At 39.5% G+C, this 27,229-nt stretch overlaps 1 protein-coding gene across 2 annotated transcripts in view; it reads left to right on the top strand.

Annotated features, from left to right (window-relative positions):
- The window catches only part of OSBPL2 (oxysterol binding protein like 2), a 59,124-nt gene that overhangs the window by 27,282 nt on the left and 4,613 nt on the right, over positions 1–27,229 (top strand). The window contains exons 2-13 of one of the 2 annotated variants that reach the window (XM_067554119.1): positions 3,534–3,571; positions 7,686–7,833; positions 9,776–9,851; positions 11,762–11,896; positions 13,292–13,389; positions 14,102–14,284; positions 17,590–17,697; positions 18,608–18,697; positions 19,443–19,566; positions 23,804–23,932; positions 24,489–24,612; positions 25,311–25,401. In XM_067554119.1, the coding sequence (XP_067410220.1) occupies positions 3,535–3,571; positions 7,686–7,833; positions 9,776–9,851; positions 11,762–11,896; positions 13,292–13,389; positions 14,102–14,284; positions 17,590–17,697; positions 18,608–18,697; positions 19,443–19,566; positions 23,804–23,932; positions 24,489–24,612; positions 25,311–25,401 (1,343 nt within the window). In that variant the 5' untranslated portion in view covers position 3,534. The remainder of the gene's footprint in view (positions 1–3,533; positions 3,572–7,685; positions 7,834–9,775; positions 9,852–11,761; positions 11,897–13,291; positions 13,390–14,101; positions 14,285–17,589; positions 17,698–18,607; positions 18,698–19,442; positions 19,567–23,803; positions 23,933–24,488; positions 24,613–25,310; positions 25,402–27,229) is intronic. The other variant, XM_067554118.1, reaches the window with a different exon arrangement.

The raw sequence follows: 27,229 nt of genomic DNA, 5'->3' as shown, positions 1-27,229 counted from the left end.
AAATCCTTTAGCCTCTCTGCCTCTGTTTCATCATCTGTAAAATGGGGATAATTTCACTAGACTGGTGAGGCTTAATATTTGTAAAGGACTTTGAAAATGAAAACTGTTGCATAAGAGGCAAGTGTTGTTTAAACTTCGATGGAGAACTTCCCACATGATATTGAAGTGGAAAGTATTTTCTAGTTAGAAATTTATTAATATAAAAGGACGCTTCTAGTGTAAGGAGCCAAAATCTTTGCTGTCCTGTGTTGTCCTCAGAAAAGGAAACATGAACCTCTTGACACTTGAGCATTGTGTTAGACAGTTCTCTCCTGTGAACTAATGAGGAACATGGGTTATTTGTAGTAGCCTTACATGGTTTTAAAGGTGAACTGAAATGCTTTTAAAAAATAAATTTATATTTAAAAAAACTTTTAAAGATCCCAAGTTATTAACCTCCTACTTCCTGAATTGTTTTTCAAATGTTGAGGAATGGGAAATATTGGAAGCTGGCTGACGGGTGATTTGCTCCTTCCTTGCTGGAAGTGTGGAGTCATGCATTGGATCTGAGAATGCTTCTAACTCTATCCCTATCTTATTCTTATGCAAGAAGAAAGATAATGGGAGGGAGGAAAAAGTCCAGGCCAAGGAAGCTTCAGGTCTTAGGATTTGTCTACACCAGTGTTTCTCAATGACTGGTCCGTGGACTGGTGCTGGTTCCTGAAACTCTCCCTGACACAATTTGACACAATTTAGGAAGGCAGTAAGCCAGTCCCTGGCATCATAAAGGTTGAGAGACACTGGTCTACACTACAGCAGCACAGCTGTGGTGTAGACAATGCGTACATTGATGGAATGGTTTCTTCCATTGATGTAGCTAATCCATCTCTCTGAGAAATGGTAGGTAGGTTGATGGAATAATTTTTCTTTTGACCTAGCCACCTCTACACCAGGAGTTAGGTTGACCTAACTGCATTGCACAGGGCGTGAAACTTTTCACAGCTCTGAGTGATGTAGCTTGGTCAGTCTAATGTTTGAGTAGTAGGCCAGACCTAAGCCCTTTAAAGGGTTGAGGCCCCATTCCCAATCCAACTGCCTTCTTGTGTAGGCTTGGAATCAGAGTGCTTTCAAAATTGGTCTCTCTTGATTCAGCTGGGGCTGCATCACTTCTGTTTTGGATTTTGCTGTTCCCAGAGCTGAATGCTGCTGGCACCTTTTCTCCCACTGGCTGCTGTCTTTTCCTCCAGCACACTACCCTGGAGTAAGTTTCTCTAGCCTTAGACTTCTGCATTGGTTTGGCTGGGGAGCCATGTTCACTGTTGAATTTCTGTGGCGGGTTTTCCTGCTCCACCTTTCCCATCAAGTGTTTCTTACCAGTAGCATAAACTTGCTGTCCTCCCACATTTAGCCATGTGGTTTGTAGCCTACTATCCTCTAAGGGAACCTGCCAGTTTGCTGGACTGCCTGTCCAGACCCTGTAGGGCATTGGAGTGTATACCAGAACTTCTGTGTAGGCTCACCTGATGGTGTGGGAGTGTCTCACCAGTGTTTGGAACAGGCCGATAGGTCTTTGTGCAATTGTGTACCCCACCTCTTTGTGCTTGCTCTTCTTTTTGTGCACCGAGCCCTGCAGATTATGCACCTGCCACAGATTGTTGGGCCTCTTTAGGTTTTGGTGGGTCCTGATTTTAGCCAACCTATCAAGGTTCTTAGTTGGTCCACATGCCTCTGATTTAGATCTATATTCCAAGGAATGTGTGGTCAGACTCTGGATCTTGATCTTTCTGTGGAGTTTCCAGACTGAGATGAGTTTGAAGTAATCACTTCTGGATTCTATAGGACCTGAGGCCCCCAAATCTTGAATCAAAGCTGGATGCTTTTAGCAGACCCATCAGTCTGCTCTTTCCATGGATATGCTCTCTTCCTCCACTGATCTTGCCACTAAATGGGCAGATGTGACCTTCAGATGTACAGATGCCCATCTTGTAGACCACTTCGCTGCCTGAGAGGACCAGGGTACATGTGAGTTCCTCAATAGCTCAGGTCGTGTTCTACCTCCTCCTCATATGAGGAACTAATTCCAAACTCACAGGAAGCGAGTGTCTCTCTGCAATAGTGACTCAATGACATCCTGCCTGCGCTTGCTTCTGATCCTCACCCTTCGGACACTTGTTCTGTGTCAGGATGGATGACAGTTTGCTGGGGTTAGGAATCTATTTCTGTGTCTAGGCTTTTTCAGTGGGGAAGAGACACTTTACTGGGGACCTGTGTGGTAGAACTGGGTGTTGCTCACTTGTCCTTGCATATTCTGAGAATTCCTCTTCATGGCACCTGTGTCCTGATTCATCCTGACTACGTGAATGTTGTTGCACCTGTGAACAAGCAGGGAGGAACCCAGATTGGGGCACAAATCCTCCGTCTTGTGTTTCTGGGTGGAGAATAGTTTACTTGCATTCAGGGATGACATTAGGGAACTTTTATGCAAACCAGTAGGGTCCAGATGAGCTAGTTAGTGCACGACACACTGGTGCACTTAGAATTTACACCCCTGCTAGTGCAGACTAAAGCAGCATGTAGACACGCCTGGAGATTCTTCAGGAAAATTATGCAGGACAGGGAACAGGTTACTTTGATCTCTCACTTCTTGTTCAGGTTACTGTGCTTCTTGGCTCTGTCAAGCTTGTCTGGGGCTCATTAAAGATTTCTACACCATCTGTACCTGCTGTGGTGGGACTCCGTTCCCTTCATCAGTCCTGCCAGACTTCAAGGGAATGGATCAGATGTGTTGAGTGGAAGAATTGCCATAGAAAGAGGAGAGTGCATGGCTAGTTGCCATAATGATTCCAGCTTTGCCAAAGAGAATGGTTTTATTGCTGGACTCTTACCTTTATTCCAGAGGTTAATCCTGAATTCCATGAAATCTCCTTCAGCTGTCCTGCAAGCACTAACTACTCAGCCTGGCGTGTGCCTGAGCAGGTTGCTCTTCCCCTCTTAGTGTTAATTGTTGTTCAGTTTAGGTAATGTCTCTCTTGGGGAGGAGAGACTGAAGCATCAGCTGTTGAATTGCTGGTTAATTCATGTTTGTTTGGTTTTTTTACCATCTGGATGTGACTATATCAGCACATTCTGCTTCTGATTGTGGGATCCTTCAAATTGTCTTGTGAAAGGTAAGGTCTGCCTCCTCTTGAAAGGGGCTCAATACAATTGCAGTCTGTAAAAACTGGTTTTATTTCAAAGGATGGGGGAGTGGTGACCTCTGACAAAATACAATTACCATCAATTCTATTTGTCATGGTCTACCTCTTCTGCATTCGAGTTCTCTTCTGCCTGCCCTTTCTAGGTCTGAAGGCTCTTGATAGGTTACATCATGAATTTGATTTTCTTCCTGTGTAGTGACTAGTAATTGGAGTTTAAGTTTGGGAAACTGATGACAGCATATAAAGGGGGCAGTCTTATGCAGTATATACTCTGTGACTCATGGAATTCTTTGCGTCCTTGCTTCCTTGGTAGGTAGAGATATAATATAGTCTGAATGGACTGATTTTCCTTTGCAGGATGGTGAAGAAGAAAACTGTGAAAAACAGAATTACTGGTAAGTCATTTTTCTTTGAACTCTTGAATTGGATTAATTTATGACCAGGTCTAAATATATGTTGTGAATGATTTTGGATCTACACTTTTTAAAAAAGCATTTTGGTTCACCTTTAAAGCATATAGTTTAGGAGTTGTATTAGAGGATTAAGTTGATACTTTGCCACTGCTGCCTTCACCATCTTTTTTTTCCCCCCTCCAAAATCTCAAACCCTGGTTTATACTTCACACCTTTTTAATACTGTGTGACTATTCTGTAGCTAATGTTATTTGGTGAATGCCTCTATATTTTGGAGGCATTAATTAGTGATATCCAAAGAAAAGAGATTTCCTAGAAGACTGTATTGTTTCAAAAAGTCCCACTCAAACGTTGTTCATCATTCCCCTCTCAGTAACATTCTGGACCTTTTTAAAAAACTTCTTCTTTTAGCTTTTCCAAGCATTCTCAGAGGGTCTTCTATTCCCTTTTTAAAATTCAAAATTACACACACACACAAAATTTGGCCAACAAACAATTGCAAACAAACAAACTTTCTTAACTTACTTACAGTAGATAATCTTAACATCTTGTGAGAGCTGGTTTAGAGTGTGTATGTGGAGCTGTTGCCATATTTAATGATTATCTATCTGGGCTTCCTATTTTAAAATGTAGATAAAATTAAGTGAAAATAAACTCGGATGGAGCAGATTTACCTATTTCTGCTGTATTGTAAGATAAGTTCCACTGGAGTTGGGGTTGAAGGTTTTTTTTGCCTATCCTCAAAATTTGAAGGCATTTGTTTTGGTGGTGTTATAGTCATTGATGATGACCGGATGAAATTATATTTTGTTCTGTGTGTAGTCACCCTTTCCATCTGAACTGAATACATGTTGATGTGTGAGAACAGCATGAGTGACTCATATACTGAGGTGAAACAGAGTGATTGTTACGTAGACACTGGGACACTTTTTCAGTTATTCTGAAATAATTATTCCTTCAAAGAAATTGCAGCATTCTAGGCACAATCAAAGGGTTGTAATTCCACAGTGAGATGTTTGTCTGATAATCATACTCCTGTAGACTGACTCGGCCTTTTATGGAACTTTCAGCGGGTTTTTTTGTTTTGTTTTGTTTTTTAAGGCATGTTTAACTCATTGGAAATAGCTGGTAAGAGTGAGTGTATTCCATGAGATTTAACCACACTTATTTTATTAATGGTGAATGTCCCTTTACTGTGGGCTGGTTAATGATAGGCATGTGTTTGAGACGGGTGTTACAAAGTAGTGTTTATTTTAATCACGTGTATATACATCTATTATTGTTCCCAGTTAAGTGTTACATCCCATTGGGATGTGTTTGTCATTACATAATTACATATTTGGGAGATGGGGTGCAGCGGAAGGGATTAATGAGTGACCTCCTCCTTTGTGCCTTCTACTAATTTATAAAATAATATCACACCACCAAGATTTCCCTCTGCTTCTCAGATTGCTTGGAATTATCATGCTGGGAATGTAATTTTTTGTTTCAGAATTGTATAGCTTTCTGAAGGAAATTGCACTTATAGAATGAAAGCACTGAATGTGAGCTAAAAATATAACTTCTGCTTTAATAATTCCAAAATAATAGATCTCCCATATTTTATTATCATTAAAACCCTTTAATGTTGGACTAAACTCAGATCAAGCTAAAAACTGAATTACCCCTGTCATAACCTGATTCTTATCCCAAAGACCTGATCTAAAGTCCTGTGAAGTCAGTGGCATTCTGTCTCATACAAGCAGTGTGATAGTTTGCCAGTGTCACATTAGATCCGTTGTTAATGTTTTTTTAAATCCTGTGGGTGGAGTTGTGTTAGGAGAAGATTACCTAAAATAGGGAGGGGGAACATGAGAGATGGTAGGAATGAATAGCCATTTGGCATTGGGGGTGGGGGAGGGAGCGAAGGGGGAAAACTGCAGAAAGCATTCGGGCATCATTGGTGTCCATCAGTGCCTGTTTAAGCTGCTTCTGCAGCTGCTCCTGCCAATTTCTGTCTCTGGAGGACTCCTCCATGCAGTTTTTTTTTTTTTTTTAAAACCCTAAACTACATGGCTGGTGGAAGGAGACAGGGTGCTGCATGGGTTCTAGTTTTCATGATATGCTTTCATCCCCAGTGAGCTCCTGTTCTGGTGGCCCTAACTGGAGAAGGACACTTGCTCAGTTAAATGTACTCTTCTATTCACTGAAAAAGACAGGTAGTTTTTATCTTGAAAGCATTCGGGATATGTGAGACGTTCCATTAATACTGATGCCCTAAAGATCAACTCCAGATTTTCCTGTTCCCATTATTAGAGCACCTGCTTCTCCCAATCTCACAATTTTTGAGCCAAGTCCAAAAATGTCTTTAAAAAGACCCTTTATAATTTATACCTGGTTTATTGCATTTCCTCAAGCACTCTTTCAAAATTATGCTATACCACAGCATTCTATGTACTCTGACACTGTGAAATACTGCTGCAGATTGTGGTAGTGCATTCACTCCTGCAGTACGAGACATCTTGGGCCAGATACCAAGCTACAGCTGAGGATATGCCCCTTGGCAATAGATGTGGATGGCACCAAGGAGGACACATACTTAGTCACAGAGATTGGGCATGGAGTGGGAACACCTATTGGGGAATCTGGTCCATTTCCCTTCCAGCATGGTGTGATGGTTCTTGGGGCGCCCAGGGCTGGGTCTGTGCTTTACCTTGTTTTCCTCTTGCTAGAGGCAGGGGGATGAGACTCATTTGTGCATAACTGGTTGTCAGCTCCCTGACACTACTAGCCTGTCAACCATCTAAACAATCTTCTCTGGGTTATGCCAGGCCGTACTTTGCCTTGCAGGTTAACAATAGGCATACTCCAGTCAATAAACACTCACAGAAACACCAGGTCAGCTGCCTCCAAAGGGACAGTACACAAACCAGCTTGTATGATTCAACTGAGGTTTACTGCATTGCTTAACAGAAAAGCACTTAGAGATATGTGTAGTGAAAATAAGAATAAGTTTATTAACAAAGAAAAGTGATTCAAGTGCGTAGTGAGTAAGGATAGTGGAAACCAGAAGTGTTACATATAAAACAAAATCAATACAAACTTTCCAGAGACTAAACTTAATTTAACAGGTTAATCTACTGTCTAAAGCAGTCTTTATCTCACCCAAAGCCTTGTGCACCGGTTCCAGTCAAGGCTGGTTGTGGTCCCTTTTTCATGAATGTAAATGTGCTGTCGGTTTACTTCCTGGGTGAAGGATAAGAGAGTGCTTTTTTTGTTTTCATGTCATGTTATTTGATTGAAAAAAATTCTGTATTATTTATTTCAGCATTTGTTTCTTTGTATCATTCCATTTTATAAAGAAACTGTACACAGTACACTTAAAAATGAATTACATACGTGCCATTTCACTATGACTTAGCTTCTTTCTGTCTTTCACAAAACAGAATCATAGAAGTGTAGGACTGGAAGGGACCTCGAGAGCTCGTGTAGTCTAGTCCAGTCTCCTGCACTCAAGGCAGGACATGTAAAATCATGTAGCTGAACAAAATTATTATAATAGCACTTAAATTGCAGCTCTGAAGTAGGGAAGACCATATACTTAATCGGATTAGAAGCTATTGAGCAATTCACAGTATTACAAATTAATGTTATATGTTTGGTAGGATGAAAAAAATTGGTTGAGGGTACTTGATTCTGAAGCAGTGGTTCCCAATCTTTTTGGCTCGAGGGCCACAGCTATCATTTTGCAACCCTGAAGGGCCACCAGTCTCCTCCACCAGCAGCCCCCTCCATCCCGTCCACTGCAGCCAGTGGACGGAGAGCAGTGGGCAACTTTGAAAACCCCCGCGGGCCACGAGTTGAAAACCACTGCTCTAAAGTGGTGTTTGGCTCTGTATGCTCTTGGAAACTAGGGGTCATATAACAAAGGTTCTGGACTTGGTGATATTTCCTGGTAAAATGAGTTATGTATGTCTAGGTTTTTAAGACAGTCTGAATGTGTATAAAGTGTATATACTGCTAGTATGTTATTAACAATTGTGCAGTGTAAGCAGGTACTGTATGTAGAGTCATAAAGTTCCTGAGAAAGTTACTGACTTGTACTTGTTTTATACAGGCTTTGATTCTGACAATTCTTCAGGAGAATTTTCAGAAACAAATCATAAAGTTGCAGAAATGCTTGATCTGGATCCACCCCAAAGCAATAGGACTGGAAAACATAATGGAGAGAAGCAGCTTCAAGAGAATGGAATTAAGAAACACAGGTAGGTATGTTAGAGTGCATGCTAAACAATAAAGAAAACCTATTCAATAGATGCAGTTACAATTTCAGGGTAACTACCTGTATTTCTCCCTATGTGTTTGCTCAAGGGCTCCCAGCTATCCCCTTGCTTGAGTGCAGACCTCCATCTCACTCCCTGCTGACTGCGGATTTTAGGGCTGCACATTTTCCTGCTTTCCACTGTGATATCCCCAACAAGCCAGACTGCCTAAACAGGCTAGTGCCTGCACATTGCTTTCTGTCCAAAGGCTATGACCAGTGTATTGCCTGCAGTTACAAGTTACCACACAGCTCCTTCTAAGCAAGTACTGTTATATGAGAAAACATATTAAAACAATAAAAGTTCCTACAAGCATGCTGAAAAGCTTACCAGAGGTCAACCCCAATTCTGTCTTAAATCCAGAATAAGAACCCAGAGTGGGCAGGTCAGCTGCTTCTTTATACAGCTTCAGTCTTTGATCTTGGCCTTCTGTAATAAGCAGACAATGGTCCTTTTCCTCAGGACATAGCTTCAAAAGGCTGGCTTTTTGCATCACCAGAGTTAGGGAATTTGCATTAACTTCTTTCCAGGGATTCCCCAAGAAATCCACTCAACACTTATTGTCCCAAAAGTCCATACTTGTGTGGCATATTTTCAGTGTAGACTTTTGAACTTCCAGGTTTTACATCCGTCACATCTCCCCTATACAGAAGTTAAATACAATACTGGCCCACAATATACATAAACTTAATACAATAAGGTCTTTCAGGGATATTGCAGGACTTTGCCATATCTCTCACAGATACTAATCATGGTTTCTGCTTTTATTGAGAACTCGCCCCGAGAACCTGTCACCTGCATCCCTGCCAACTCTTGGCACCTTTGGGTTTCTTCCTTTGCGTGCATCTGACCTCAGCCCTTTGCAACACTCCTCAGTGGAAGAGGACACATCTGGCTATGTCTCTGATCAAGACTGAGTGGAACGTTAGGCACTTAGCTATCAGAACCTCTGTGTAGAAGTGCTGATAGGTATCTTTGGGTGGTCTGTCTGTCTTGAAATGCAATAAAACAAAATAAACTGCTTGTATATCTGTTCTGGGCAAGGGGGTAGCTGCTGTATGGGCTAGGGAGAATGTATGCTATTTTTAATCTGGTCCAGTCAGGAATACCTAGAAAACATGCTACAGTCCTAGATTTGTAGTGCTTTCACAGATTCTCTTATAATGTAGAGTTGCTGTGATCATGAGGTGTGTCTGATAGTGGTGCTTCATTGGAGTTGTGTTGCTGGGTTGGTGGGTGTGGGGGGGCATCCTCCAGGGAATTTACCCATTATGGAGCCATCCCGTGGATCTCTGGGGATGATGCGGGGGGGCTGAAGGATAACGCGAGGGACCTGGGGATCTTCACAGAGACTTCCTCTGAGATCTCCTGCAGGTCTTTCCATGGAGGGGGTTGGGAATGACCTGGCCTAGTGAATGGTGGAATCCAACTTATTCTCTTACTTAGGGTATAGTCTCCTGGTATTTGTATCATGTTCATTATTCTGGTAACTGAACACCTCATTGGGTCCCATCCCTTCCCTTTCACTCCTGCCTGGATCATCCTGATTTAAGGGGAGGAACTCTAAGGGGATACAGTTTGTCCTTTGGTGTGTTTGAAAGGAGAATTCTATTTGCGTGTGTGTACACACTGTAAATTCTATATATTAGCTAAGGAGGCTACTTAGTCCACCGAATAGCTCAATGTGCTGCAAGGCAGAATATCTGAGTTCTATTCCCAAACTGGTCACTGTGTGACCTTGGGTAAGTCACTACACCTCCCTGCCTCCTTTACTTGCTGCAAAATGATGCTGACCATCCTTTGTAAGGTGCTTTGAGATCTACAGATGAAAAATTTGCTGTATAAGGGCTTTGTTAATTATTCCTATGGCTTTTTCCCCCTCCAGAACATCATTACCTGCACCAATGTTTTCTAGAAGTGATTTCAGTGTGTGGAGCATATTAAAAAAATGCATTGGACTGGTAAGTGATTCTCTGTAGTCAGAGGAGATCCAACTCTGATTCCCTAGCACTCTTAGCAAAATTTTTATCTTAAAGGGAGGAAGATTGTTTCAAAGTACAAAAAGGGAAAACCAAAGGTACCCAAACATTGGAGTGTTTTGCTGGTGCTGAAAAACCCGAAAGTGTTGATATACAGAAGTGAAATTGACTAGTTTTATCGCTCAAGCTCAGAAATGTCAAATGTAAGCAGCATAAATAACAAATTTGACAGTTCTCTGTTCTCTGTAAAGTAAGACGATGTTGTTAACTTATGTAAGAACTCTTTTTAACACTGACTCTTAAGCTTCGTGTCCTCAGTAAACTCAGGATTGACAAACACACTGTTTCTGAATAATATAGTATTTGACATTTTGTTCGAGCTGTTCATGTTGGCTTCAATAGATTCATTAAAGAAATATTTTCCTTATTTGACCCAGTGGTTGCGTATGTCGAACTGATAATTTCTTACCATTTTATAAGTAATAGATGAATGCCCTAAAAGACTTCTTCCATCTTATACACTTCAATTTGTGTTCTTCAAACATGGGTTGAAGAATATACAATCATGTAGTTCCTACTTGTCATTACAATATCTGACAAAATATAATAATTTAGGGCTTTATTTTGGCTTTCACATAGCTTAAACCTTACAGGGATGTGATATACCAGGAAATTTTACTTTCAACAGAATGATGGAATAAGGGAATTTGGAATCTATTCTTTGCCCTGTAGCTCTATTCAGAGAGTTCAGGTTGTAAACTCAGGCTAGTGGGCATGATCTGCATTGGGTTACCTGATTGTTCTTGACACCAAGAATTAAAGAACTCTAATTAGCAGTAGATGCCAATATAAAGGACAGTTGGCCTCCAAAATGTTGGTGATTTGCTTTAATCCTTTCAAAAATTTGCAGTTACTGATTGCAGTGCCTCCGTCTTAATGGATGGGGAAAATCCTTGACTTATCAATGCACCTTTTTAAAAAATGACCTGTTTGCTTGGATAGCAAGAGGCCTTGGATACCAAAAGAGCTTGGGGCTTGATACATCTATTTGTTTGAAGCTCAGGTTCTGTTTGTACCAGCAGGTAGAGCTGGGTGAAATTTTTTTGGCAAATACTAAATTATTTGAAAAATGCATTTTTCAGGGCACTGACACTTTTTGCGAATTTGGCTCAAATTTGGTATTTTCAGCCAAAAAACCCCTGAAAACAAAAATATAAAAAGTCAGAACAGTTTGTTTTTAACATTTTTTTGATTCAACATTTTCTAAACAATTATTTTCATTTTCTTTTTCACTGAAGAAAAACTGAGGTGGGGAGAAGTGTTTTGGTTTGAAAAGAATCAATTGGTTCAGTTCTAACCCAGAGGTAGAATAAGAGACACTATTTAGCCTTGTTTGTAGGGCACTGTTACAAATAGGGTCACTTCAAATTAATGAAAACATCTTAAATCCTGTTCCCTCTACAAGCTTGAAGGTGTTTCAAAGTGCAGTAGAGAATGTGTTGGTTACAGCAATAATACTATTTAGATAATCCGTGAAAAATTTTGAAGGGATCCAGTATTACTTCATTATGCAGTGATGAACTGGCTAATGCATCATCTGTTGGAAGGAAAGTTTAACCTCTTCTGTATCATCACAAGGCACTGAGTTGCAGGTGCCATTTTTTCTTGGCTAGGCAATGCTAGATAAGACTCCATTTGGAGTCCTTTATCAACACTCCTTATTAGGCTTCTGCTGTGCTTCTAATCCCTTCCAGCCATGGTAGTTAGGCCCAGCTCACACCCCTAGTTCTGGTCTCTATCACCCCCAGAAGTCATCTTGGAAACTTGTTCATGCTTATTGGTAACCTAGATTTAGTGCATCAAAAGAAATGACTTCTTCTTTTATCATTTAGGAGCTGTCTAAAATTACAATGCCTATTGTCTTCAATGAGCCACTGAGCTTTCTCCAGCGGATAACAGAATACATGGAACACACGTACCTCATTAATAAAGCTAGCAGTCATGCGAGCCCCTTGGCAAGAATGCAGGCAAGTGACACCTTCCATCTGCTCTTTGGCTTCAGAAAAGATTCCTCCTGTCCCCTTCAAATCTCTTAAGATGACATCCCGTCTGAGGAGGGATGGGTATAGCACTCTATGGAGCTGGTCATAGGAAACATAAGAACTGCCATACAGGATCAGACTTGGTGTCCATCTCGTCCCGTCTCCTGTCTCTGACAGTGGCCAGTACCAGATGCTATGGAGAATGATGAAAACACCCATACAGTGGGTAGATACATCACCTGGAGATGGTTGAGTGGTCACTGGAGTGGGAGGAAGAACAGGAGAATACAATTAGGAACTGAACATGCCCAGTCTCATCAGTTTTTAAAATCGCTGTTCTTAAAATTACACAAACCCCCACTGTTTTTACTTAAGATCAGATTATTGCTTTGAACTGCCTCAAACTAATCCGTTTGCTAACTGGCATTTTGAGAGTCTAAAAAAGTGGTGTGGCAGAGCCAGATTTTATTTCCCATTCTTTCCTCCCACCCCAAACCCTGCATATCATGATGGTGAACAGAATAAATATCTGGCTAGTCACGTGCTCAAAGACTTGTTGATGGTGGGCCTTAACTAGTGTACATCAGGGATTAAGTGCTATTCTGGAACTTCGTTTCTACTTAAATGAACTGTAGAGAACAAGAAGCATATGGTAAACTGTATAATATATACATACAATGTATGTTCAATCTGTGATTCTACAGTGGTCCTTTGTAACTTGCAGCAGGATGTATGAAATATAACAAAATAAAAACTTTTGTGCTCCTTTGCAAAGGATGCTGGTACAAATGACCTCTCCCTAGTGACATTGGAAGTGATGCCTGACTGCTGCTAGGTTAAACTAGATTCCACTGCACAGTCAGTGGGCAAAAGAAGAGGTAGATGGACAGAAAGGAACAGGCCATGTCTTTATTAAAGTTTATTAAAGGAACAGAGGGTAGACAGTGTAATCTGTCAAAGTTTGCCAGAGAAAATTATTGTTTTTTGGAAGTGAAATACCCATCTCTCTCTCTCTCTCTCTCTCTCTCTCTGTTTCTGTCTCTCACTCACACACACAAACACACACACACACACACACACATTACTTGTCATAGATCTAGTATGAGTCTGGCAGGACCTGTGAATGTGTTTAATCTTAAAAAAGCCTACAGCAACTTCTCTGGCTGATTAAAGAATGACACTCTCTCTAAAAGGAGTCCAATCTGTAGCTAGAGTGGTGGTGTGTGCAGGTGGAGAAAGGGGTACAAGAAGAAGTTGGTAGAGTCCCTGAACATAGAGGGATTTTTTAAAATTGCTATAGCACATACAAATGTATTGTAAGAAACTGCTGTTTTAGTGTAGCTCTCTCTGAAGAGTGCATCCTGCTGTGTTTGTTTACAGGCTGTAGCTGCTTTTGCTGTTTCTGCAGTAGCTTCTCAGTGGGAGAGAACTGGCAAACCATTTAACCCTCTACTAGGAGAAACATATGAATTGATCAGGTGACACTGAATTCTTTTAAATGTTGGAGCAGGGGCGGGGAGGTTGGTGGTCAGTGAACTAAACTGATTTCATGGCAAATCAGAAAACAGTTTAATCACTAAGATAAAATCAATTCACTCTGACCAGTCATATATCTAAACTCATTACCACAATTAGCTGAAAACCCCAATGATCAATAAGAAATCTGAGAGGACACTGATTTTAGAATAAGAACTTTATTTCTATCTGTAGATCCATATTTTCTGAATTGTGCAAGGGCAGTGTGGTATGCATTATATTCTACCCAAGAGTCACTCCTGACCAGACACTCTTAATTACTGTAGAAAGTGCCTTTTTGATGACAGTGTGGGAGTAAACTGAGACCCTTTCAACACATCAATTGTCATGTAAATCATATTTGAACGCAGTTTCCCAGAGGTGGACTACTATTGCCCAGCAAGCTTTGTGCCCATGTGAAATTACTTCATATGCATTCCTGGATTGGTAGTGTTCAGTTTGTAATGTAACTTTTTTGGTGGTGGACATGCCTGTAAAACTTGATTCATCGCCATACATTAACTATGGGGACCCTGGGACCAGAGTTCAGGTTTGGTGTAAAAATCCTCAGATATTCTGTAAAAAATGTATGATCTGACTCTTATTGCAATTTTAATAAAAGTCCCTTCTTGATAAATGTTGACCACCTAACTTTTTTTTTTTTTTTATGTCTAGGGAGGATTTAGGTTTTAGGTTTATATCTGAACAGGTCAGTCACCACCCCCCTGTTAGTGCATTTTATTCTGAAGCCTTCAATAAGGACTTTGTTTTTCATGGATCAATCTATCCCAAATTAAAGTTCTGGGGGAAGAGTGTAGAAGCAGAGCCCCGGGGAACAATTACTTTGGAGCTTCTAAAGTAAGTATAATGAAAAACCTTCTTTTCTATATTGGACATACATCCCGTAACTATATAAAAATATAGTAAATGCTCTAAAGGACCATAATATATATCTGGGCCATGCTTGCCTTGAAGAAGCATTCAGCTAATTATGAAACATTTCCTGGAGTGGGTGGAAAGAGGAGATATGAGGGATTTAAGCATATTGCTCATCAGTTAATTCAAAAGTTTTGTTGGAAGGATGCCATGGTCCTGCAGCTGTAACAATTTGGCTTGATTTTACTACTAAGGCAATTGGTATTTCTTGAAACCAAATGCTATTTAAAATTACTTGTTCTTTAAATTTTCTTAGATGCCTTAAGAAAGAGAACTAAAAATACTATGACTGAGATGATTGGTGCTGCATTAATTTCCATGGGAATTTTGCCTCTAAATGCCTTAGGTGGTTTTGATAATATCAACAGTGTATATGTGTAAATTATATATAACTTTTCCAGAACAGATACTGTATGCCATGGTAAACCCCAGGAATTCACTTACATTTCTACCTACAGTTAGACATGACTCGCCTACTTGTATTTAAAGTCCTCTTTATTGAAACCAAATCTCTATTTCCAGGTTACTCCCAGGCTCGTGTATGACTGAGAGCATTATTGTCTGAAGGAAGGGATTTCAGAAGGTGTTTTGTAGCATGGCTGAATTATAATAAAATTAAAAAGACTCCCTAGCCTTTTCTGTAGGAATTAATGAGTGCACTCTGGATGATAGTGAAGGAAAAGTCTTTCTGGAATTGAGCACTTTGATGCAGTTTCATAAGAGCTCTTAAACAGACCTAAATTTACAGACATGGTTCTGAAATCTGCTGCTTTTGTGAAACCTTTAAATAGATGTTTGGTTTCAGTAAGGAGGTGACTTGCTATAAAGAGTTAACTTCTTTTGGAGATTCTTGCCTAAGTGTAACTTGATGCTCTTAATTGAATTTCTGATATATATAATATCTGATCTTTCTGGGGAATATAAAACACGAGCTGCTTGGTATCTGAATTGTGTTGTGATGAAAATAGAGTAATTGTGCAGCTTGTCCCTATACCCCAATTCCTTGGTATGTAGATAAATTATTTTAATACATTTTTAAATTTAGACTACAAACATTCAATTAAAATAAAAGTTAGTAATGGGAAGATTGCCTTTATTCAGAAAAGTGTTCCATTAATCTCTTGTGGTTTGATCAGTCAGAAGAGCAAGCTGAGGTTTTGAACTGATTATGTGAAAGGATTTAACCAGTTAGTTCATTTTTGCTATTCACTTAAAGGTTAGAATTCTGAACTGTTCAGTGCTGTGTTTCTCACACCCTATGAACACACAAGGCTCTCTATTGATCTAACTAGACTTGTAAGCATACCAGCAGTATTGGACAAGAATTCATTAGAAACAAATGTGTTTAATAAGATAGACTGTAAGTAAACACACATGCTGCTTTGTGTTAATCCTGACTACACTTTCAAAACATGCATACTTTGATTAGCAGCCACCTTTTACCAACCCAAATATGAAATTACATTTCAAGTGGTAAACTAGGAGAGGTGAGTGCTGCTTCAACTTGTTATATTTATAGTCCATACAAATGTTGTCATCCCAAAAATGGCAGTATGAATAGAAATATTAATTAGAAATTAATAGAAATTTAATTTGTTATGCCACGTGAGCCTATATGAAAATGCAACTCTTATTTTAAAGATTAATGGGAAATAGTTTGTCACTAAAGGAGTCAAACTTTAAGGCTGTGTCTATACAAGTATTGGAAAATGACAGCCCAGTCAGATACATTAAATTAAATTGTGTTCAGTCATTTCTTGATTAGGTGAAAGTTAGAAAGTGGAGGGTGCTTTATTTGTTTGCGCTTGCTGCCATTATATCAAAAAAAATTTCTTGTGTTCTCTGTATAATGAGAGAGAAAAGTTTGACTCACAATATTACTAAGATGTCTTAATCGCTTACAGTGCTAACTCCACAGACAGTATTTGCTTCATCAGTGCTGAAAGAGGGATAAAAGGTGACTTCATGGCAGAAATATAACTTGGCCAAGACAGTGAAAATAGGAATCTAGTTGTTGAAAGATTAACAGTTTGACCATTTTTGGAAACATTTCTTTTCAGGACTCAAGTCAACAAACACTATTTTTGTAAAGTTGGTGCTACAGAGCATATTTGATACAAAACTAACCTGAGATTTCAGTGCTAGGATTTTTTCTTCAGAGTCACTCATAGTTAAAAAAAAAAAATTAAAAAATGGGAAGAAGTGGAAAAATAGAATTAAGGATTAAACTAGATTTGTTAATATATTTTTAAAAGCTTGAAAATAGTGTCATGGACTAAGTGACAAAAATCTTTTTTTAGATAATGAGCTGGCATTCTATTAAAGTATACGCCCTACACAAGAAGGCTGTTTTTCTGGTGTCAGTAACTGCATAGCTTGTAGAATCAGGGAGGTGCAAGCTCTAGTGACTAATGACAAAACTCCTACTAACTTCCGTGAAAGCAGGTGCAGGCCCCAAGACTCCCTGCATGTTGTGAAGGTTTTTTGTTTGTTTGTTTTTTTGAAGGAGAAGACATTTGTTTTTTTCCAATTCATTCCCCCGGAACTCACTTAAGACTAAGGACCTGATTTTTTTCCACTGCTGCTGTGCACCTGCAGATCTCATTGACATCTACATCTCTGAAACTAGACCCAAAAGTTTTTACCATCTGATGCTTGTTTGAAAACTACTTTCTTGTCTTTCAAGATGGTCTCTTTGGGTCATAATTGAGGCCTCCTGGGGGGGCTGCTTGGGGAAGGTTACAGTGCAGCTTCCTGTGGTTGAATAGAAGACTTCAGTCTCTAGGGCTGTCAGTCAAAATCCTCTTGTGAGCATCAGATTCTCTCACAACTTTGAAAGTATAAATTAAAATAGTAAAAATGCCTTGATTGCTACTGATGCCATGCTCCAGAGCTTATGTTTTCAAAGGGCAGACATTTGTAGATGATTCTATAGGGAAGTAATTTCCTCTTTTTCCTCATTCTTTATCACTTATTAATGTATAGTGAGATTCAAATAGAACACACTGCCTTCGTTATAAAGAAAGTCTGTATACTTTGTGTGTGTGTGTGTGTTCGTTTTTTTAAAAAAAGTTAAATAGATACTGTTCAGTGGAGTACTAATTGTTCCACCCCACTATAAAATTCAGGGCAATTAGAGTTTAATGCTGTTTCACTTTCTATCTTTAGTTCAAGAAGTGGATTTACTTTCCTGGCATCTGACTTCGCTTTTTTGGCTTCTTTCACAGACATAATGAAGCTTACACGTGGACAAACCCAACCTGTTGTGTACATAACATAATTATAGGTAAACTGTGGATAGAACAGTATGGAACAGTAGAAATTGTAAATCACAGGTAATGTTGCTAATTATGGAGCTACGAGCATTGGCAATATAGAGTCTGATAAGTGGTAATCACACATCCAAAAGCCCTCCCCTTTGTAATGATCTTGCAGATCCAAAACGTTATCTCCTGTTGATCTTTTGAAAACGCTGTCTAAATTATTTATTCTTCTGAACTGATTAAATAGTTTTTCTTGTTTGAAACAAACAAATATCAAAATAGTGCTAGTGGTACACACGATGATGCAGAGAATTGGGTGGGTTATAGAATCTTTCAACTCTAGGTCATCTATTCAAATCCAGTCCAGTTGATAGTCAATTGCCATTTAATGGCTCTGCAGTGAATTATGTGTAACGTGCAGCACATCATAAATCACCATCATGCTAGTCCATATTGAGCACTTTTATTCAGTTTCCTGAATTTAGTCGAGGAATCCTGGCTTGGCATCTGGCTGTAACATAGTTTGGCAGTTGCATTTGAGTGCACATTTACAGTATGGGTCACCTTTAGTAGCTTTGTTAACCTTCATGTGATTAGCTCACCATAAAGGTATTGATAGTGATCTAATAAGAAATATCCTGGGTAGGGGACAATCCTGTATTCCTTTTCCATTTAATTCCCAATGACTCCGTTGAGTTTTATATGCACACATTATACAGAAATCATCCATTAAAGTCTTCATTTGGCTTTAACAAGCTCTCAGTGTTACCTTTTTATGCCTGCCTTAGAATAAAAAAGAGCAACAAGGACTTCCAATAATCCAGTGGGTTTTATTACCTGATTTCTAATATTAAACAGAGATCTACGTGCTTTCATTAAATACTGCTGGTTTCATTTTATCAAAGTAAATACATTAGTGAACACTACACTTGAGACATTTAGGTGCTGGCTTTCTAAAGGGTACACTTTGTTTCCTGTACAGTACTGGAGATAAATGTGTCCTTCATTTTAAACCATGTGGACTGTTTGGGAAAGAGCTTCACAGAGTAGAGGGTTACATTCAAGACAAAAAGTAAGTGGAAAGTCTGTCTGTCTGTCTGTCTGTCTGTCTTGCTATACTATATGAGCTCCTAGTACTTTCTTTATAGCACTAGCTTGTTGGACTGACACAAGTTTAACATGACTGCTAAATTTTTACATTAGTACAGACTCCTCCCATTCTCACTCATTTTTATTTTCTGGGTAAGTATTACACTTATTGGTTTTAGAGTGAGCATTTCAGTCACTATTAGCAAAGCTTCAAAGCTCTTTGCACCTGGGACTTGAGTGCAGCAATCTGGATTTAAAGGAAAGATATCCAGAGAGAATAAATGTTGACTGTGTCCCTTCCTTAGTAATGTATTAGGACTTCCAGGCTTCATTTTAAAATATTTACCAAAAAATGCTAACAGCTGTATTCCCCAAATGCAATCTATTACATAGCTCTTGGTCTTTATACACTACAGTATCAGCGTCATTGCTTCTATAATCAGTTTAACAGTGGAAAATAGCATGAGACTGATGGCTAAGTAGTGAGTGAGCATTCAAAGCTGCAGGACTGAATACCATAAATGTCGGGATAATTTGAAATGCTAATTTTTGCATTTATGTTCTCATAAATGGCTTCCCAGAAATTTGCAATAACCAGAAAAGAAAAAAAAAAAGATGAAATGGGAAAACCTGAATATAATTTGGGTTAAGTCATGCTGATTTTAATTGAGTTTATGAAGTTATAGAAATTGGGCAGCAAAAATAAGTCTCCTTTCCTCTGTAAACAGCAAGAAGAAGCTCTCTGTGATCTATGGCAAATGGACAGAATGTTTATGGTGTATCGATCCTGCCACATATGATTCCTCCAAAAAAAATGAAAAGAGAGGTGGTGACCAGAAGAAAATGAAGCCAGTAAGGTTTTAATATAATTGTTCAGAAGAGAGCTGGTGTTGCTGTGTCTCTCCCGTTTGAAGATATTATCTTTGGAAAAGGACAAATTTTTTGTTAGAAGAACATCCATTGATGTGGTTGTGGTGAACTGATAGCTATAATGTGGATACTTTTCATGACTAGGGCCCTAATGCCATGAAATGATGAGTGCTCTGAACTCCCATTGGCTTCAGTGTGAGTTGAGGGCGTTCAATATCTCACAGGGATGGATCATGGAGATTAGGGTTGATATTTGGACTTCTGTTACAGGGAATAAGTTGCATTTTTCTGTCTGTTAGTAAGGAAAATGGCAGTATTGCCAACCTCAAGCATTCAAAAATCTGCACGAAAAATCACGCGATTATCTTAAAAATAAGAGATTTTAAAAGTAATAAAGTTTGGCTTTTTATTTGCCTTCAGTTTTTTGACCCTTTAGCATTCATGTTGCAGCGAAAAGCTTAAAAACAAGGAGGGCTATAAACTAATTTTAATGAAGTAGAGATTCTTGTATAATTATATAACTCCAGAAGCTTGAGACTTTATGAAAAATGCCAAATATCACAAAACAGGTATGGGAGTTGTCTATTCCATTCTGTTTCATTCTTGCCATTGAGGGAAATCATCCAAACCCTGGCTGTTCACTGAATACTAAAGCAGTTAAAATTAAGACTTGATAACTTCATGGTCTTCCTGTATAAATCTTTTATAGAATTTTAAACTCATTCCCCTTGCAAAGAATCTGGAGATGACAAACCTTTGTATTCCCTGAATTTTATCATGCTGCAGATCTCAGTGGAGAATGTTTTTGTTTTGCTTTTCTGAACACTGAGATTCTATTTAGCATATAAAAATCAAATTCATCTTCCCTTTCTGATGAACTTACATTTAGAAGGGGAGTTGCCCAACTGGAGGCCAGATGTTGATATTGAAAGCATTCACAAGGGTTTCTTTAGTGAGTATTTTAGATAAGTAACCTTGAACTTGATTTGAATTCAGAATATTAACCATCTATTACATAAACTGAAGCATATCAAACCAAATGGGGCATTATTGGATTAAATATATGTATATCATCTAGATCAGGGGTGGGGAAATAATTTGATCCGGCCCGCGTCGGGCTTTTTAAGGACTTCGGAGGCGGTTACTGCCCCACGGAACCCCGCCACCGCTGTGAAACCGCGCCGCCGAAAAGGTGGAAAAGGCGGCAGGGTTTCGGCGGCGGACACTGCCCCCCACGGAACCGCGCCGCTGCCGAATTCTCCCCCCGCCGCCGAATCTCCCCCTGCCGCCACGGCCATTATCTGGCCCTTGACAGCAAAAAGGTTCCCCACCCCTGATCTAGATGGATGCAATTTCTTGTTTGTTTTTTTAATTGAGAGACATTTTTAGCTAGGTTGTCAATGTATTGGACTTCCCTATTGATGGCCATTATTCATTTTTCAGGTAGTCTTTCAGTGGTGAAATCCTTTTCACCTCTCTGCAATTTAGCTGTGGAGGCCCAGTACAGTGTTTCCACTATAGAAGGGTCTGGGGGCAAGAAACGAGAGTTCGTTTGCAGAATTGAAGATGGGCAAAGGGGAGGAATGGCAGGGGAGTGACCAAATGATCCATGACTTGTGCAAATCTACTGCCTACAGATGGTATTTGGGGCGAGGGTCATACTGGGTGGGCTATATCTATAGCTGAAATCTATAGCTATATCTATAGCTGAAAGATGGTGGTGGCGGAGACTGTGGCTAAGTTGCATGGAACCTGCTTTGAGGTTGGGAGGAAGAATATTTCCTTTCCTCAAATTGCAAAGCCCATTTATTCAGACTTCACACTGAGGGTGTGAATTTCGCTTGCATTGTGTGAAAGATGCAGTGCTGCAATATTACATTTTTGTAACCAGATTCCTCTTGGCTGTAAATTTTTGGTTGATTTTTGTTGGTGGCTTGTGAAGCTTACAAATACGGTTTTTAAAATGGGTGAAAATTTATGATAGCATTCCTGAATGTCTTCCCCCCCCATGTCTTGAGAGTAAACCATTAAGTAATACTGCCAAAGCTAACTGTAATGAATTTAAAATACCTCTTTCATTTCCGCTGTTTACAATTTCCCAGTATTTGACACTGAAATAATGGCACTACCTCTGAGAGCACAAATTAACCCCCCCCCCCCTCATGTTATAAGGCAGTAGAGTATTTTAATTCCAATTTGGCCAGCAGATGAGGTCTGTCTGATTTCTAGGTACTTGCAATCATACCATTTTCAATTCTAAATGGAAAAATATAAAATACTTGGACAAAGAAAAGATGAAACACCCAGTCTTTCTGTATTTTAATCTTGCTTTAAAAGAAAGTATATATTGTTTATAGTAATGAAACAAAATCCCCTGCAGTGTCAGTCTTCTCTAAAGGTAAGAATCCTTTAAGGATTGCCACTATTGGGTTTCATGCCTTCTGTTTAGGGAGCCATCAAGCTACCTGATATGGTAGGGTAGGCTCATGCACAAGCAGCACATACTGTACTCCCTATTTTTTAATGATTGCAAAACTGATGGCCCGACTTCACTTTAGACTAAGAAAAAATTATTTTCTGATGCATTTTATTCTTTGTGAAGCCTGGTTCTTTTTTCAATCTTTCTAACCTTGTCCTGAAAGGAACTGTTCTATTTTGTTCCTAAAATATCTGAAAGTAACTCTGTTGGAATAAAGGTGTGAATTTCTTTTTATCACTTCTTTGGATTGTAAAGGATGATGGGACCCCCTGAATCAGTTTTATACTGGTAGTGCAGTGGCTGGGTAGGCAAATGTGACAGTTATATATGCACCTCAACAGTACCTTTCTTTCTTGTATGGAGAGTGGGAATGTTGATAAGAATCCTGGAAAAGTTCTCCATCTTTTTTTTAAAAGCATTATGAAATATTTAATGCCCTCTTGGCAGCCAGCAAAGATGGCAGGAGGACCAGTATTGCACTGTATTGGTCATGACTTCTGGTGTGACATGATAGCTTGATTTAGGTAAATGAAGCAGTCAGAGGATCTAAAATGTTAGACTCTTGAAAGAAACTATGTGCTTGGTGTGCTACACTGAGGCATAAGGAACATTAGCATATCAGCTTGCTCATGAACCCACAAAACCTGGTATGTGACTACACAAGACTCAGGAGTACAGATGTTTTATAATTTAATGCTTCTCTAGTGTTGTCAATGTATGCAGCACTTTACATGACAGTATAAGGCTATGTCTACACTGCGTGCTTCTTTTGGTAGCATGTAGAGTATGGACTCAAGTAGCCCCTCGCATAGGTTTAAGTGTAGATGGTGAGGCACAGCTTAGGCGAATAGAATACAAACGTGCCTGAAGGGTGTGGGTATGTACCCGAGTACATGGCTCTCCTGAGTACATGGCTCTCTATTCACCCAAGCCCTGCTTTCCTGTCTACACTGTGTTTTTAGCCACATAGTGCCCTGCTGCCTCCCATCTGCTGAAGCCTTTCCCTGCTGCAGAAAAAGGCTATGGCAGTGGGGAAAAGTTCTTGCAGTGAGGAAGGCCTCTGCCACCTCCTTACTGCTGGATCCTTTTCCCAGTGCAGGGAAGAATTCTGGCAGCTGCTGCTTCCTGGTGCCAGAGCTTTTCCTTACCACAGTGAAAGACTCTGGCAATGCGTAGTTGCTGAAGCCTTTCCCTGTGGCTCTTCCCTGCTAGAGTCTTTCACTGAGGTGTAGCTACAGACCGTGGTGTGAAGACCGCTTGCTTTTCACTGTGGCCTGTAGCTACATGTACCCTACACACTGCTGAAAGAGGTGTGTAGCGCGGCCATAGGTATGGACACACATTACCCCAGCTAAAGAGCTAATAATTGAAGACAGGAAAAATAGGATATGAGTCCAGAGAAGGGAGGGTGAAGTAAACAAGAAAGGGTTTCTGGAAGACATGGATGTTGATGATAGAAGATGCTTTTGCCAGATAGAAAATGGGAGATGTTCCAAGCATAGTGGGTAGCTTGGAAGAAGGCATGAAGATGAGACTAGGAGGAGATGAAAGGTCAGTGTGGAGAATGAAGAGGAGCATAAATGAGGAGGAAGAAAGGAAAGCAGAGATGTATGTGGGATGAGATAATGGAAGGTCTTGAATTTGACAGGATTTTTAATGCCGTCTCCAGAGAACTCTAGGCAGAAGAGCTGTGTGTAATTTCTCTTTATTCCAGTATCAAGTATTATGTTTTAATTTCAGAGTGAAGAGGTTGAGAAACCTGAGAATGATGAGGCTGATGATATGCCAGAGATCCAAGAGACGGTGCAAGTCTTACCAGGCAGTAAGCTGCTTTGGAGAATAAATTCTAGACCACCAAACTCATCACAGGTGACTAGTTCAATAAATTAGAATTCTGTGGTCATGGTGGCTTGTCCAAGAACATTATGATAATGTTCAAGGGAAACTCTTCTACATGGAAGGCACTCATCTTAGGAACATTGTCTTCTTATAGGTAGATTTGAAAAACGCCCAGAATGTCATCCTTTGAAATCAGGGAAACATAGGCAAGTTTCTTTTAGAGTGTGTATGTCTGTTTTGTGTGTCCCTTTCAATAAATTATAAAAACACTAACTTTGAGACAACTCAGAATCAGAGAACCTATGAACAACAAGCTTTCTTGATCATCTGTAGCAAGGACTCTTCAATCACTGTAGTAACATGTTTTTATTTGCCTGAGTCCACAGCATAAATAAAGGTGGTATCTTCAAAAGTGCTCAGCATTAGCCTAACTCTGCTCTTACTGCAGTCAGAGAGAGCAGAGCTGGTTCAACAAAAAATGCTTTTGAAAATCCTAAGGAAGGGAACCAAATGTCACTCTGATTAAAAAAAAAAAAAAAACCAACAAAACTTTATTATATATGTATTATCTTTATTCTGCCTTAAGATGTACAATTTCACCAGTTTTGCTGTGAGTCTCAATGAGCTGGAAGAGGGCATGGAAGCCGTTTTAGCTCCCACTGACTGTCGACTACGTCCAGATATCAGAAACATGGAAAATGGAGAGCTGGGTATGTGTATTTGCTAGAGATTTGGTATTTGTTAATTCTGTCTCTTTATACTGCTTTTCTCCCCTGACCATAGGGAAGATGGAAGGGAACTGGTTTGGAGTGAGGTGGCTGCCCTTAGGTTTTTACCTACCTCTTTATTCTGGGCGATATCTGTATTTCCAGGGTAACTTTGCCTTTATCACCACCGTGTGATCATGAATGTTACTCCCTCCAGAACAGTGCATGTGATTGTTCTAGTCAGCAGAGTCTGGAGAGTAAGAGTCCAAGATATCCTGTGTTACAGCACATTCGGAAGCACATACTGGGAAACTGGTCAGAAAGACTCTCTGTTGCTCTGGAGTTTGCTTGGAAAAATATGTAGGATGGAATAATATGAAAGCACCCTGTACTGCTTCTGACTGTATCCAGTTTGAGTCCTTACTCGATCCAGTACAGTTTCTTTGTACAGTATTTCTGATAAGCAAAATACCAATCTTAAGGATTCCCAGTATGTGTGTTTGTATCATCCACCCTCTGGTGTGTTGCTGTGAAGGGATCAGAGGTGGCTGTTTTGGTTTTCTTGGCTTTAAAGAGAAATGTGTACAACAGATGCTTTCCTGTGCTTAAAGTGAAGTACATTTTTTTTCTTTCCAGCTGTTTCTATGTTCTTTTTGTCTTTATTTTGCAAAGTAACCAATTCCTATTTAAATGTTTGTTAGATCTGGCTAGCAAAGAAAAAGAGAGACTAGAAGAGAAACAAAGAGCCAGTCGTAAAGAACGGGCAAAAGATGAAGTGGAATGGAGGACAAGGTAACTTTCAGAGGAGGGGAAGAAAGTTTGGGCATGTAGTTAAGCTTAGGGGAAGGTTTAGTTTTACTGATGTTTGATTCCTCTTTACACCACAGAACAATTTATAGTGTCACTTAAGGCCCTTGTGGGGAAAGAACATTTGAAAAATGCAACAAAGCCAAAATTGTACATTATTTCATCCCAAAGGACTCATACTGCTGTAAATAAATTGAGGCTGAAACTTGTCATAAGACCACCAAGGGAGTGTCCAAGTCTTTTGCCTACTGGAGTTGACCTTTTTACTACAGGCTGAATAAAACCTTGAGAGTATCCCAAAGTGGCTGTTATAAGAGAAGGAGATTCTTGGGGAAGGTGGCCTTCAGTGGATATTTCACTGTGTAGTACGTACAGCAGCAATAAAATGCAGCCATCTCAAGGATAGAAGGGGCCAACTAAGTGGTGTCCAACACATATTACCCAATGGTGGAGACTGTTACTGGCAAAATTGCTGTAAAGAACATGCAACCCAAATGGTTATCTCATAAAGCAACCAAACCCCAAGAAATACTAATACAATACTTTGGTATTCTAAATCACTTTTCATCCATAGGTAAGTTACTGCATGTTCTTAAAGTGCTTTACAAAGGTGGGATAACTAGGGCTCAGAGAGGTGAAGTAACTTGCTGAAGGTCACACAGTGAGTCTGTGGCGTTCTTGGGAACAGAATGGAGGTCTCCTGGCTCCTAGCCATGAATTCACTCCATTAATGTCCTTGTAATGCATAAACACTTCAGTTAACTTTAAATATTAAACAAAAATGACAGAAAATATCTAATTGAAAAAGAACCAAGATTTGTATATGGTCATAGAGAAGAAGCTGATAACGAAGGTTAAGAATACATCTGTGCTAGGAAGAAAAGGAACATTTGGATTATGATATTTACTATTTAGGCATGTATCAGTGTAGTAACAGGCAGAGACATAAGCTTTGGGTGGTATTTACTTTTCCTATGGTTAACCAGCAATCAAGTCTGTGGAAAGGTGTTACTTTTCAGATAGGTAAATCATTTTCCAAACTAGTGGATAGTGCAGCACCACCTTGTTTTTGCTCAGTAAAAAACACTTATAAAAAATTACAGCCGAAAAATAGAAGCATCTTGAAATACTTTTCAGTGCTTCTGTTATTTCATTGGTCTCAGATTCACAATCTTGCCTTAGGCACATCAGAAAAAGAAACCAGACTTTTCTTGCACATAATTATTTTTTTTGTAGTAAGCAGATAAAGTTAAAAAATTCAGAAGCAACAGGAGGAGATTCTCAAAGGCAAAGAACAGTTAAGCACCCAACTCCCATTGAAAGTCAGTGGGAAATGGGTGTCTAAATTTCCATTCATGCCTTTGAAAATCTCTTCTAGAATAGTGGTTCTCAACCTTTTTTCATTTGCAGACCCCTAAAAAAGGTGAAGGTGAGGACCCCTTTGGAAATCTGAGATATAGACTGTGGACCACAGTTTGGGAACCACTGAGAACGTACAATTGATTTCAACTATTGCTACCAATTAATACACAGAACAGCTTCAATTTGAGCTTCTACTAATGTGCTGTAAAAATGCAGCTATACAGAACTGTTTTTCCTTTGTGTGGACATTCTTAAAAGAGGAAGAACATTTTATTCCAAAAACTGATTTGGCAATTTAAAATACGAAGAATGTTGATGTTTAGGTTTTTCCCTTTGAAGAACTGTGACAGGAATGATAAAACGAGTATTGTAAGATCAAGAAGAAAAGGGTATGTAAACAAGGCCGGAGTAACATCTTTGAGAAACATAACTTAAGAACCTGATCTTTTTC

Source organism: Emydura macquarii, unplaced genomic scaffold, assembly GCF_026122565.2.
Source record: "Emydura macquarii macquarii isolate MOO-44397 ecotype Brisbane River unplaced genomic scaffold, CSIRO-AGI_Emac_v2 contig_1483, whole genome shotgun sequence".
Taxonomy (NCBI): Eukaryota; Metazoa; Chordata; order Testudines; family Chelidae; genus Emydura; species Emydura macquarii.
This window is presented reverse-complemented; position numbering and strand designations above follow the sequence as displayed.